This window comes from Equus przewalskii, chromosome 32 (assembly GCF_037783145.1).
Source record: "Equus przewalskii isolate Varuska chromosome 32, EquPr2, whole genome shotgun sequence".
NCBI lineage: Eukaryota > Metazoa > Chordata > Mammalia > Perissodactyla > Equidae > Equus > Equus przewalskii.
This window is the reverse complement of record NC_091862.1, coordinates 4362424-4377308: the sequence shown is the minus strand read 5'-3', so window position 1 is coordinate 4377308 and position 14885 is coordinate 4362424. Positions and strand designations below refer to the sequence as shown.

Here is a 14885-nt window from a genome sequence, read left to right as displayed (position 1 = left end):
CCTGTGTTTTCTGTGCCCTGTCTCCCCCGCATCCATCTTAGAGTCAGCAAGCATCCTGGTGAGGGCGGGTTGGGGGGGGGGGTGGTGTTAGTGACAAGAATTCAGAGAACAGAGCAGGTAGATCCCCCGCCCCACAGGCTCAATGCCCCGGGAGGTGGGCTTGGCCAGAGGAGAGCCAGAGAGGAAGAGGCCGGCCTGGGCATGGAGCCAGGCCAAGGGCACCTATGCCCCCAAAAGAACTAACAGAACCTACATGGGGAGTCCTTCCATCTCTGGGGACCCTCTCCCTCTGGCTGTTTTGTGCTGCCTCATCTTAACTACGCGGAGGATCTTTAAAACACCTCTCAAGATTGAGATCTTTCTTTCCCACACCCTGTACACACATCATTACCTGGAACATTCTCCCGCTATGATTCTTACGTTTCCTCGAGGGAACGAACTATGTTTTATTCCCATCAGTGTCTTCAGAAAAAATCAGGACTAACTGTTCTGTTTAACAAATAAATGTGGAAAAGAAGTAATCTTTTCAGAACTTGAAATAACAATTGAAAATTTCATTGTGCATCACACACTATGCTCTCTCCCTCAGGGGATGAAGTAAATGCCCCAGCAGGAACCGTAAAGTCCCATAGGGAATAAAATCTGCACACCTGTGATATGGGAGGATACACGGGAGATGTGGAGAAGCCACATCTAAGCAGATCTTACGTTAATGACCTTTCTTAGGTTGGTTGGGCACGGAAGGCTGATTAACGGCGTCTTAAGGATGTCCACCTCCTAACTCCATGTTCCTGACAAACAGTCTTTGTAGAGTTAATTACGGTTGTGATCTTATAACACAGGGATTTTCCTGGATTGCCTAAATGGGCCCTAGCTAATCACATGAGCCCCCAGAAGCAGAGAATTTTCTCTGGCTGGAATCAGAAGGGAAAGGCGGCAGAAGGGAAGTGAGAAAGATTCCCAGTGTGAGAAGGGTTCCCTGGCCGCCTGGGGCTCTGAGATGGAGGGCCACGTGCTGAGACTAGAGAGAGGCCTCCAGGAGCCAAGTGGCCTCAGCGGACAGCTGGCAAAGGAACAGGACTTCAGTCCTACAACCACGAGGAACTGGGTTCTGTCCCAACCTGAACAATCCTGGAAGGAGAGCCTGCCCTGAAGCCACCAGAAGGGCACACAGCCTGGCCCACACCTTGTTTCAGCCCAGGGAGACCCAGCAGAGGCCAGCCGAGCCAACCTAGACTTCTGTCCCATAGAACTGTGAGATAATGAATACGTGTTGCCTTGAGTCACTAAATCTACCGTATCTTACAGGAGCAGAAGAAAACTTAATACATTGGGACACGTGGAATGCAGACTCAGTTGTAAAGGGGCGGAGGGGATGATGAGGTGGGGGAGGCTAGTGGCCAGCAGAAGGGAGAGTATGATCTCTAAATGGAATTGACAGCTCAAGGAGAGCAGGCATTGCAATGAGAGGGGACGGTGGCCCCCCAAAGCACATCATCGCCCTCCCCCAGGGACCCCAAATGGAGGAAAGGTGAGATGGCTCCTATAGGGCAGTTCTTGAAAGTTAAGTACTACCAACACTGATGTTGCAAGGCAAAAGTGGCTCAGACGTTCTGTCTAAACTTCTGCCCACTGCTCTGGCACCCACTATCTTCAAGGAACAACACGAATGCCACCATGGTATGTACAGAAACAAGGATTTGTACTGTCCGAATAATTGGCGCAATATAGCGTGAAACAGTCCTTGCCATGCATGGGAAGCCAACATACCTGGAGCAGAAAGGAACTTGGAAATTGCCAAAGGAGCACCATGAGAAATCAAGACCACCTACCCAGGGAGCAGACTGATGTTATCATTTATTTTTTAAGTTTTTTTCCTTAAACCTTTTTTTTTTTTTTGATGAAGAAGATTGGCCCTGAGCTAACATCTGTTGCCAATCTTTCTCTTTTTTTTCTCCCCAAAGCCCCAGTACATAGTTGCATATCCTAGTAATAAGTCATTCTAGTTCTATGTGGGATAATGCCTCAGCATGGCTTGATGAGCGGTGTATAGGTCCGTGCCCAGGATCCGAACCCCTGAACCCCAGGCCACTGAAGCAGAGCACATAAACTTACCCACTCCACCACAGGGCTGGCCCCAGATATTATCATTTATATTCTTTACAAAGAAGAGGTTTTCACTGACACAATTAGTCTGTTGAGTAATTGCACAAGGAACAGAAAAATAGTCTAAGAACTTACAGGAGACAGGTGCTGTACTAGCCTCATTTTACACACGAGGAAACTGAGGCACGGATGGCTAAGTCAGTATATATGCTCCGCTGGTCAGCTGCCTCCAGGGCCCAAGCTGTCACCTGCCCCCTGACCAACGCACACAGAAAAGCACTAAGTGCCCTTGGAGGTAATAAAATAAAATCTTTTAAAAAGCATTCTATAATTCAGACTGTTTCGTTCAACGGTCAACAGTCCCAGCAAGCTTTCTCTCAACCCAAAATTCGCCTGAATCACCCACCCCGTTTGCATGCTCGCTGTGTGGTGGGAGAGCAATGGCTTCAGAAGCAAAAGACAAGGAGTGAAGTCAAGCTGGTCCCCACTCCTAAAATCACAACCATAATCCTTTGGGGACATGAAACTAAATAACGAGGTGGTGCAGCCTTTGTACATAATGGCGTGGATATTCGGTGGTTTGTGGTTACTAGCGAGGAATGTAGAACGTCAACGTGCCAGAGCCAACGACCCCAAGGGTGGCTTTCTTTAAAGAACACTCTGAACAGCCTCTAGAAATCTTCTCTCCCATCCCTCCTCCTCTCGGAGGACACAGGCACACACACACACACACACACACACACACACATCCATCCAACCTCCCTCCATCGCGCATTACCATTAGATTGTCTGAGGAGGGGGCGCATCCCCAGTTGCAATTCCAAACGCTAGTGACCTGGGAGCGGAGTTGCAGCCACCAGAAAGGTTTGCATTTTTCACCCTGAGTTCAGAGAGGCCAGGTTCCTAGGCAATCAAACAGCAGACAAACAGCAAACACGGACACTCAGTGTCTACTTACATTCAGGCTCCGAGTCCTCAGCCATCGCCTCCTCCCCAGCGCAGCTCCTGGCTGAGGCCGCGAGTTACTGAGGAGACAGACAAACATTCTAAGTCCCTCCCCACGGTGTTCCTCTGCTGCTGGGCAACCAGGACAGGCAGCTCCTGCCACGGAATCTTTCCTCTGATCCTCACCGTCTTATGCCTCTCACCGTCTTGAACAGCGAGTACTAGGTTTGCTGGCTTGTTTTCCTTTTTAAAAGAGAACACTTTTTGTGATTTGAAAAACACCGAAATTCCCTTGCTCTCTCTGATTCTTTTCCAAAGCCTAGGGAGCAAAAGGTAACTGGTCTTTGGTTGGGCATCTTCTATAGAGATGTGCAGATTGAACAGTGCACAACCCATCCAACTGTACCGAGTTCTAGCAAATAGGAGGCGCCAGTCACTAAATTATCATGTAATAATTTTAGTGTCATTATCCATGAATTTCCCAGTAGGAAATTGAGATCATGTGAGGTTAAGTAACTTGCCCAAAATCAGTGATTGAGGAGAAGAAGAGTGGAAATGCACATTTGACTGCAAAGTCTGTGCCCTTTCCTCTGTCTATCCCATGTGGGAGGAAAAAGATAAAAACCTCTAAGTTTCCCATCTTTGAAAACTGCAATTCTATTGAAATTTCTTCCAGCCAGAGAGAACTTGAGTGTCGTGGAATGATGACTCGGTTGTTCTCAGGAGAACTCTGAGCAGCGCTGGCTACTTACCGGCTCTGAAAAGAGGAAGGTGACAATACTTAGCCATGGAGTTTTGAGGATAGAGTTACATGGTGTCTGTGAAAGTTCCAGGGCACATGGTATTTTTCTTCTATTTCCACTGACGCTGGTCAGACACTTTAAATGTGAGCATTTTGGAAACCATGAAGTTGCCATGACCCCAGCATGCTCAGATGGCTCCATAATTAGGTGTATTTGAATTTGACCTGGAAGAAGATCGCAAAAGTGATAACTGATTTTCACAGTATTTAGGTATCTAACCACAACTAGAAATGTTGACGTGAAAATGCCCACATCACACAAGGATATCTGAGGACGGACCCGGGAGAGGAAATGCTTTGTTTCCCACCTTCAGTTAATTATAAATTAAAATCAAATGTGTGCAGCCCAGTTTGTGATATAATTCACTATTGGAGATGAAACAACCAGACTTTCTGCTCAGTATTGCTTGGTGATTTAGGAAAAGGGCTTATTATTCTTACAGGTTGTAGAACGTCCCTTTGTTCCCACTCTGTGCAGGCAGGTAGACAGATGGCAGACGTACCCTTCACTCCTCCTCCACAGACCAGCTAAAGGGACAGGCCCCTGGCCTCCGTGGAGATGTCAGGGAAAGTGTCGGTCCCCGAGCCTTCGGGCTTCAGCCCTCCTACCGCTCGCTGGCAGAAGAACGGATTTATTTCATTTCACGTGGTATTTTAGAGTCTTGGTTTAGATCATCAAGAAAATAACGTATTTGTTCCCAAGGCCTAAGTTTCTCCCAAGTCATCCCACAGTTAAATTAATCCACCCCTTATCGGCCAAAGATCAGGAAGTCAGTGGTCAAATCAATATCAAGCCTTATAAATCCACTGTGACTCGCCAATCGCTAGATATTTCAACAAAGTCTTCGGCGCAGAAACATGTTTAATTATGTTATGAGTGCATTGAACTGACCTGCCAAAAACACGTGAGATCTTCCTTGAGGTCAGGCATCTACTGTGGGAACCACCAAGGACTGCTCGCCCTACAAATTCGTTACTATGTACCTGTACCTATTCGCATTATGCTATTTTTGTTTTTCATCGCTAGATGGCGCAGGAACACATCTTAAAACATTTAACTGACCTGCTGATGAAACTGACTCTACCTCCCAACTAATTTGTCCACACACCTTTCATCCCACCCCGCATTCAAAAAGAAAAAAAAGAAGTATTGTCTGCTCTTATCACTTTGCTAAGAGTGCAGAAATGCACGATTTATTCCCTGCTTTAAAGATGCTCAGGAGAGAGGAGAGACAACTTACGAGTAAGAAGCAGTGGGATGAACGCAGAGAAGGCGGGAGCAAACTGGCCCCGAGGATGGAGGGAGGGGCGGGGAGGCCTCCGGAGGACCCCACGTTTGAGGTGCCCCGAAGATTGAGCGGCAGGATTTCCTTGTCATCAAAGAGGGGAGGAGTCTCATGCATGGTCAGAACAACTAATGGATTGGAAAGGTAATCGGTCCAAAATAAACGTTTCCAGTCGCTGATTTTTCAGCTATTAGAATTTGTGCAAAAATGGACAAAGTTGAAACGACTGTTTAAACATCTTTGTGCTTTCCAAGCTCTGGAGGTATGAAAAAGAATGACAGGTTTCAGCACTTCACCGAAATTAGACCCCAGCCTGGCAGGAAGACGTGGGAAGCGTGGGAATGCTGGGAGCGGCAGATGTGCACAGAGGCAGGATCCGACGGGATTTCAATTTGCTGCTGCAGACAGCAGGGGTTATTGAAAGATTTTAGAGGCGAGAGAGATCACAAATTTCCAGAAAAGTAACTCTGTGGCTACCTATAATTTTTTTTTTTTTTTTTGAGGAAGATGTGGCTACCTCTAGCAGACGGTGAATGGGGGCAGTAGTAAGAGTCAAGAACTGCATTTCCAGTTCTACGCACTTCAATGATGGATGCCTGCAATTACACCCTAAATTCTCCTCCCTCGCTCTCGATAGAGTGGAAGAAAAGTCTCTCCAAGGCCAAAAGTGTCAGAGGTTCTCCGATCCCCTGTCCTCTAGCCTTTTCAGGGTCCCCATCCCATGGGCTACTCTTTCCCCCTCCCCTCCCTTCCCACTTCTTTCTCTCTCTCGCCATCTGATGGAATATATCCATGAAAAGAAATGTGCTCTTTTTTTCCCATCTTAAAAATATATAAAACTCAAAACCTTTGCTTTGACCCTACATCTCTCTAAGGCAAAGGCACCCTCACATTTACTGGATGCGCAGGGACGAGTCAGAGAACATCACAGCGGACATATTTGACCTGCCTCCCCAGGGTGGAAGACCGAGAGGAGCCGGAGTTGGATCTCCGGCCCTGGGGCGCTGTCTTCTCGCATCTCCAACCTTCTCGTGTGTAGCCTTGATTTTGCCCTAAGGATGCTTTCCTGCAATAGAACTTTATTTTTAAGCGGCATTTGGGGACAAAATAACTACAAGACTCAAAATGGTTGAAAATGGATGAAGAAAATGGTACAGAAAGAGGGCCCCTTCCCCAGAAGGACCCCCAGGGCTCTTCCTCACCCACCTCCTCCTCAAGTTTCCTCTTCCTCCTCCTCAGGGAGTAAACCTTCCTTACATTTGTACATGAAAATGGCATTTCTTTACTGTCGTTTACTACATATCTAAAATTGTTTCCAATATTCCATCGAAATGTTTTTTCAACTGTGCAAATTGCTGTCTTGGGTCACGATGGAGGACGTTATGATTCGCCATTAAAAACAATGAAAATAATTTTGGTGTAATGGCTTTTAACCTAACAGCATGGTTTTCCAGAAGAATTTAAGGCATTAAGTGAAAGGTAGGAGGGTAATGAAAACGCCCCCTGCCAGCATCCTCAGAGCTTCTCGTTATTCTCCTCAAAGACAAACCACATCACGTTCCTTGTGTCACCTCCACAGACAGGCCATCCACAGATGGGAAAATACACATAGAACCTCTCCATCCCTTCCTGACACAGGTGATAGCCTGCTACTCACTCGTTCCTCCACCTGGACTCATTGTCTTCAAAAAACATCTCAGAAATCATTCCATGCCAGTACATAAAGAGCGAGCTGACTTTCTAAATAGCTCCATAGTGTTCCATTTTGCGGCTGTATTGCAATCTATACAATCGACAGACCCTGCACGGACACTTATGCTGTTTCTACTCTTTTGTTAGTAAACTCCACCGCTTGCCTTTGGGTTATTTCACAGGTGTGAGAATATGCAGGTAAATAGGAGGAGGGGCTGAGTCCAAGGCTTTTCACCCAGCGAGTGTTGATACATCTCACCGAGTTGTGCTTCAAGGAGGCTGGACCAGTTCTCCAGTTCCAGCAACAACGAGGGTGGGTGGTCCCCCTCACCGCCAGGTAGGTGTCATCCATCAGTATGTTGCCACACATCTGATCATTGCCAATTAGGTGGAAAGAGAGGGAAAATCCACAATTAAACTGTGAAGGAAATAAGGTGAAATAATAATTTTTAAAGGTAGTGGTGAGTCTTACGGTTTTAGATCAGATGATCAGACCACTATTGGTTTCCTTTTGCTGCTGTAAAAGTAACCACAAACTTAGGAGCTTAAAAGAATGAGGATTTATCATCTTACACTTCCATAGTTCAGAAGTCTGAAATGGATCTCAGTGGACAAAGTCAAGATGCCAGCAGGGCTGCCAGAGAGAGTCCAGAAAGCTCTCTTCTTTGCCTTTGCCAGGCTCCACAGCATCCTGTGCTCCTCGGCCCCCAGCCCCTTCCCCCATCTTCAAAGGGAGCAACAGCTGGTGGAGTCTTTCTCTCTTCACAGGTGCTCTTCTGCCTCCTCCCCCAATTACAAAGACCCTCATGATTACACTGGGCCCACCTGGACGATGCAGGCTACATATGCTCGCTCTCTTAAGGTCAGCTGATTTTTAGCAGCCTTCATTCCATCTGTCACCTCACCTCCCCTCTGTGGTGTAACCTGACATCTTCATCTGCTCTGGGCAGTAGGTCATGGACCTCTTTTGAGGGCCATTATTCTGCCAACTGCAGCCTCCCAGAGGAGGTGACACTTGGGCTGAGACCAGACGTGCCACGCACAGAGCCAGGGAAGGAGAGTTCTGACATCAGGAGCAATGAGTGGATGGCTGAGGAGCCCAGCTAGAGATGAAGGACAGACTCCCTCTAGATTCGTCTCTGATGTGACGGTGGAGGTAAGGCGGTAGCTGGAGTGGAGGACTGTAGATTGTTGCTGGTTTGGGGCTTGTTGGGTTTGATTTGTTTGATTTTTTATGATTGGATAGATTTGAACACGTTTAAGGAACGAAGACAGTTTATTAGGAAATGTTGAAAATCTGCGAATTGGGAGCATTCAATTCCACGACCTAGTACTTGTCTAAAAGGCCCATGAAACCAGCCAAAGGGAAGCTGGGGCAGACGGGGAAAGGAATCTTCTGTCCTTGCAGAAAACAAAGCAAAACCAGGCATCTACTCCATCTAGTTCACCAGACATTTTCAGTGATCCCAAATTAATGTAATTCTTAAGAAAAGTACAAATAAAAGTGAGCCATGTGGCTCCCACGTGGGAGGCTGAGGAGCTGGTGCTGTTAAGGCATAAAACTCTTTCCAGAATGGCTTTTTGAGAAAACAGAGACCTGGTATTATGGCCTTTTAATTTCCCCAGCCCGTGGCACCAGCAAGTGCAAACACCGGGTGACGTCGCTGAGCTCGCAGCGCAAACACGGCAGCCGGCCATTCATCTCAAGTCAAACCTACGGCTGTGGGACAAGGGGACATGTGCCTCTCCAGCACCTGTTTTAAAAATGCTTGGCGTTGCTGATTACTTCCTGTTTCTGGACGATCCTCAGCCTTGTTTGTATGTTCATTCAGAATAGAGTTGCTCACATTTAAAACAAATGATAGTGGGAGGCCTGTTAGTACCTGAATACAAAGATAGAAGGGAGTGACAGTTACACCACCTGGCTGGGACGTGTCTGCCCTCCCACTTTGACAAGCGTTAGAAATAAGGCAGAGTTTTCCTTGTGGATCTGAGAGCGGGCATGCTTCCTCGAGAAGGCAGATTTGGCAGTCATCGAGGTGTAAATGTGAAGGAGAGGAGAGTTCTGTGTTTTGTCAATGGGTATTTTCCTGGCCGTGTGGCAGAGATGAGGATCTTTCTCCTGAGATGATGGTTGGTGGGGGGAGGGGAAGCAGGAAACACTTACTCTAATAAGAAATCAAGCCAGAGTTTGTCAATATAGGGAAAAACATGTCTAAGTGATATTTTTAAAGTTATAGACGGAAGTATGGTTACTGATGCTAGCCTTCTGCAGACAGGAGTCAAGCTGGTCCCCAGCCTGCCGAGCAGGACGCAGGACGCAGACCGAGATGCTCCAACCCCCTCTGGACTTACGAGCTACATGACGTGGACGCTCCATCTCTGTGCCTGTTCACTTTCTTCTCGACGCTGCACAATGGGACCCACTCTCCTCAACTGACCTCTGACAAATATTCTGAGAATATACCGAGAAGAGTCTACACCCAACGCCTGGAGGAGTTTGAGGATCCTCCTCAATTCTTTCTTTCTAGCAGGCTCCAAACCAATTTAATCACCAACTTTCTCTTTTTTCGAGGTACGGCTCTGATTACGCAACATGCTTTGAGAAATGCCGAATTAGTTTTATTGCCTTTATAAAGCATCTTTGTCCTTAAATGAAATGGCACCAACATGTGTTTCTTTTTTGGAAGGATCGTGGGATAATTTACAGCAATATAATTTTATTTTGTTTATAACAAATGCCTTAGTATGTGTGTGTGCACGTGTGTGTGTGTGTGTTAGGGTTCTCCAGAGAAACAGAACCAATGGGTTATATACCTATATACACATACACATACATATATGTGCGTATATTCCATTGGTCCCGTTTCTCTGGAGAGCTCTAATACACCTGGGTTGACCCAGACGGACTGTGCATGTTAAAAGGCCATTGTACAGGAGTAGCTCTTTTATTCTGAAAGAAAAGCAACTCTCACAAAGGGAATCTTGACAATTCCCCTAGTGAGGACCTTGGTTGTTGATAATAGCACCTCGTGGTGATTCCTGAGCACTGTGAGGCGTAGACTGACTTGTTAAGTATATAGCAAAGTCCATGACACTCTCGGGCCATTGCGTAGGTATCAGTTTCAAATGACCCTTGTAAAGTCAGGTTAGAGAAATCTCTAAACCATTGGAACCATGGATGTGAGGCCAAGAACAGGCTATATTGGTACAGCAAACACGCATTCCACTGGCCCTGAATTCAGTGAAAAACTGTATTTTTCTAGAACTGTATTTCATTTGCCTTGAATTCCTAATTTGTCCAACGTAGGAAACTTTCATTAAATCACATTCAAGTAAATTCTCCTAAACCGACTGCGTCCTCCATTCCTTCAGGTTTTAAATGGGTCAAATTAGAATCCTTTCTCCCATGCTCATTTCCCACCTGAGTTCTGGGTGTGGCTGAGGGGCGTTTGGGATGACTGGGGTGGGTGTTGTGACGTGGACTTGGGAGCAAGGAGTAGGTAAGGTCTCTCATGGTGCTGCATTGCCCACATGGGCTACAGTTGCAATGTCCTTGCTGGTTCTTGACCTCCGCCACCTGTCCTCAGTGGTGTCCCTGAGCCAGTCTCTTTTTCTATGGGCTGGTGTTCACTGAGGCAGGGTGACCCTATTCATCCCCCAACCACACAGCATGTGCTGCCATCCAAAACTACAGCCGCATGTCAAGACCAACGTTCCCTCTGGGTTGCTTGTTCTCTGGCTCACCCTTTGCAAACAGCTACTGGAGTGAGGCGCATTTCATGACAGCACAGTGCTAAAGCATGAGTCTCTGGACCTCAGCTGGTCTGCTTTCTTATTTTTCTAGCTACTTAATTTCTTGAGTTTCATTTCTCTTAAGATATAACATGCGTAATTCAGGGGCCAGCCCAGTGGTGCAGCAGTTAAGGTCGTGCGCTCCACTTTGGCAACCCCCAATTCACAGGTTAGGATCCCAGGCACCTGAATAATGCTTATCAAGCTATGCAGTGGCAGGCATCCCACATATAAAAGGGGAAGATGGGAATGGCTGTTAGCTCAGGGACACTTTTCCTCAGCAAAAAAAAAAAAAAAAAAAAAGAGGATAGGCAGTGGACATCAGCTCAGAGCTAATCTTCCTCAAAACAAACAAATATATATAACATGCATAATTCAGAGAATTGTTGTGAGGATTGAGTCGGTACAAGTAGAGTGCCTGACAAAATAGTAAGTGCTCAATATATGCTGATGTCTATTATTTCAATGTGGGTGAGGTACAGCATTTCAGCCATATCCCCATAATACTGGCGATCAGTGGGAACGCATTCAGGAGGGAGCATGTCACTGAATGGGAGGAACATAGATTCTCAAACACAGGAGATAACATTGGAGCTTCTAAGGATGAGCTGACTAAGCAGAAAACAGAGAGTGAGGTTATGCCAGAAGAAAGCATCTCATGTGGCATATTCATGAAAAGACAAGGATGCTCCAAAAACAGATGTGCATTCCATGTGACTGAGCCATAGGACACAGGAGAGGAACCCAGAGCCCCAGTGATGAACTTTAACAATTCATTCTGCAGTAAGTGCGTGCCCAGCAGAAGGTCACTGGCAAATTTCTAAGGGGAGAAATGTCAAGAATAGTCAGGTTTCTAAGCCAATTTACGTATGTTTTAAAATTTTAAAAAGACTAGGTTGAGCATAAGGAGGTAAGATAGCTTTCTTTAAATAATTGAAAGCTCGTCAGATAAAAGAGGAAGTCGACTTATTCATGTGGCTACTGGTACAGAGCTGTGGCTTGGAATCGAAATTACAAAACTACAGAGTTCAGGACTTCAGACGGAACATTCTGGCAACTAGACCTGTCAAACAATGGTCTGGCTTACAATATGATAGTGTCCTCCAGCCCTGGAATATGAAGTCGGATGACCATCTATCAGAAAGGACAAGCATGCAATGCTGTGTTGCTGGTGGAAGGTTGAACCAATGACCTCTAAGTCCCACGCCCAAGTCATGATTTCACACGGACAAAATTCAATTACCCAGAAGGCTTAGGAAACAGAGTGTTTGATACATGGCTTTTTTAGTTAATGCAAGATCAAGCAGGCAAATGTTATTTCCTCAATGTATATTAATATATTCATGTGTCATAGTTATTCTGTATGTTAAAATGTTTGAATCTTTTTTTTTCTAATGGCTGAGCATTTACCAGGCTCTAAAGGCATCCTTTTGACCAAAAGTCCTACCTAACTAGTGACACAGATATCAGAGAGGCTAGATGTTATCTGAAGGTATACAATTACCAAGTAAAAATTTGGAAGTTGATGTCTCAAATAAATTCCTGATTTTATTATCTAGTCATTTTCCTTTCCTTATGCAGCATCAATTAACGAAAGGTCTAAATCTGTCGTGCAATGGGTGGGAGACCCCTCTTTGATTTTTGATGGCGAGAGGAGGGTGTGGGGAGGGGAGGACAGGAGAGAATGCAAGGAACAGCGCTTCTGCTTGGTTTCTGCTTCATCAGGCTTAGTTTAATGAGAATAGCATCAATTGTGTAGTATTCGGAAAATTTTTAAAAATTGTCTTGTTCGATGTGTGAGATTTTCGGTCTATAAATGTGTAGTTTCCCTTTCATCTCTCACAGAACTATGACTATGAAGATTCCAATTGCAGAAAGGGACAAGTACATAGGAAGGAATGGCAAAGTGACAAAGGCTGTGCTGAGATGAAGACACTATGGAAACATTGTGTCTTGCCTTCTACTCCTCATTTCCCGGCCCTACATCCCTCCTGCACATCAAGTGCCCAATGAGTACATGTTGAATAAATGTTTGTTCAGTAAGTGTTGCTTTTCAGAGTTCCTTTTGCATTAGGAAAGCGATATGATGGAGAAATGTTACTCTCCTCCAAGCTCTTTGAGTTATATAGTAAAGTTGATGGAGAAATCAGACATGTACATAATTAAGATAGGGATTCAAATTCAGTTCAGCTTCACCGGGTACCAATCTGGAACTTGTATTACCAAATAAGTTTATGGATATATTCGCTCATGAAATTTCTTTTTCTTTTCTTTTTCTTTCTTTCTTTTTTATTTTTTTGGGGGGAAGATTAGCCCTTAGCTCACATCTGCCGCCAATCCTTTTTTGCTGAGGAAGACTGGCTTTGAGCTAACATCCGTGCCCATCTTTCTCTACTTTATATGTGGGGCACCTGCCCAGCATGACTTGCCAAGCGGTGCCATGTCCACACAGGGGATCCATACCAGTGAACCCCGGGCTGCCGAAGTGGAATGTGCAAACTTAACTGCTGTGCCACCGGGCTGGCCCCTCATGAAGTTTATTTTTGACACAGTAAACATTTTATTTAATTTCACAGAAAATATTTAACAAAATTCCTATCTGTAACATACAGTGCTATGCACTCGGGGGAATTCCAGTAGTAAGAGTTTGGTGGGTGCTGGAGAATTCCATTTTAATGGATTTCTACACTTTTGTCTAGTTAACAAGGCTGTGACCACATATTAACAAGATAACAGGTCTTTATTCCAGTAAACATTCATTTTGTTTTACTCCTAAAATTAGCTGTAAATGTTTATGGTTAGGGAGGGTCTGGGGATAGAAATAAACTTTTAACTTTTTGGTCTTAAATATTTATCATTTGCCTGCCTACCTGATGACAAGCAGAGATAGGCAAACACAATTTCTTTAAGAAGAATTTTTTGTTTCATTGAAGAAGATTGGCCCTGAGCCGACATCTGTTGCCTATCTTCCTCTTTTTGCTTGAGGAAGATTATTGCTGAGCTAACATCTGTGCCAGTCTTCCTCTACTTTGCATCTGGGATGCGGCCATGGCATGGCTGATGAGCAGTGTGTAGGTACATGCCTAGGATCCGAACCCATGAACTCAGGGTTGCTGAAACGGAGAGCATGAACTTAACCACTAGACACCGGGCCAGCCCCAAAGTGGAGTTTTAAAGAAAAAGCCATGAGTATGCTTACCACACAATACAGATTTGTGAGGTTTAGCTGAGAACGTTGCCTTTATTACAATGAATAAAGAATCCCAGTGCGTCCACATAACCATGCACGAAGCATGGTGTCCTTCCTGCTCTTAGCTGTGTGAACTTGGATTGTTACTGGGGACCCTCATGCCCAGGGAGGCTATTTCGGGTGTCTTAGGGTCAGCACTTGGGGTCATTAGCTTTGTAATCTGAAGTGGTCGTTCTAAAAGACCGCAGTTTCTCCAACGAGTCTTCGAACCTTTAAAATGATACAATGGCATTAACAACTCATCGGATACAATTTAACATTTTACATTGCCTCATCTTTTCCCCTAGAAAATGGCGGAGAGAAATATTAAACCTTACTGAGATGTGAACTTGGTGTCTTGCATGCAAACAAGGCCCTGAGTGTTTGTGAACGAACTTCAGTGAAGCCACCGTACTTCCTTTTTGACCTACAAAATGCCTTTGACCTTCCCCACAAGTGAGAGCAAATGATGAACGTGAAAGATGATATTTTAAAAACTCTGTATTCAATTATTCACACCAAAGGATATCCATTAAAATTATGAACATCTCTAAATATATTTCATGTATCATACATATATATACTTTATATGTATAATTACATATCGACAAAAGATTTCTGGCTGCTCTAAGCATGTAAGTAAAACAAAGATAGATTTTGCAACGTAACACCCATATATGCATATATACCAGCTGTTTGAATTATGAATTTATTTACAACTTGCTTAGGTTAGAATAAGTGATTACTGTTCTATTGTACAAACATAACAGGTTAGGGTTTCTTTAAATACAAAGACTGCAAATGAATACATGAAAAAATTACACACATGTACAATATTTATAATTTATAAAAGCAAAGTTAAGACCTCTTTAAATTATTGCACTTGCGCATTTTACAAAGATTGTTAGATGTTGTACATAGAAAATAATGTTTTTAAATTTACTAACTCATCCACTATAATGAAGTTGGATATTGTTCACTTGAAATTCTTTCACCTTCCAAGAAAGCCCATTAAAACTTTGGATACAGA

At 44.7% G+C, this 14885-nt stretch overlaps 1 protein-coding gene and 1 long non-coding RNA gene across 7 annotated transcripts in view; one reads left to right on the top strand and one right to left on the bottom strand.

Annotated features, from left to right (window-relative positions):
• The window catches only part of C32H6orf118 (chromosome 32 C6orf118 homolog), a 19516-nt gene extending 16320 nt beyond the window's left edge, over positions 1–3196 (bottom strand). For 2 of the 4 annotated variants that reach the window (XM_070603244.1, XM_070603246.1), the window contains exon 1: positions 3065–3196. In XM_070603244.1, coding sequence (XP_070459345.1) covers positions 3065–3089 — 25 coding nt within the window. In that variant the 5' untranslated portion in view covers positions 3090–3196. Of the gene's footprint in view, positions 1–2884; positions 3024–3064 lie in introns of those variants that run through there. The other 2 variants (XM_070603243.1, XM_070603245.1) reach the window with 1 other exon arrangement.
• On the top strand, positions 3180–14885 carry LOC139080822 (uncharacterized). Of its 3 annotated transcripts, XR_011535639.1 has the most exons (8): positions 3190–3265; positions 7014–7168; positions 7600–7693; positions 7782–7987; positions 8458–8649; positions 9107–9406; positions 12472–12665; positions 14164–14412. It is a non-coding gene; the product is annotated as an uncharacterized lncRNA (long non-coding RNA). The 3 variants fall into 3 exon arrangements; XR_011535638.1 differs by lacking the exon at positions 8458–8649 and having other exon boundaries at positions 3180–3265; positions 14164–14884; XR_011535640.1 differs by lacking the exons at positions 3190–3265; positions 7014–7168; positions 8458–8649 and having other exon boundaries at positions 7415–7693; positions 7785–7987; positions 14164–14885.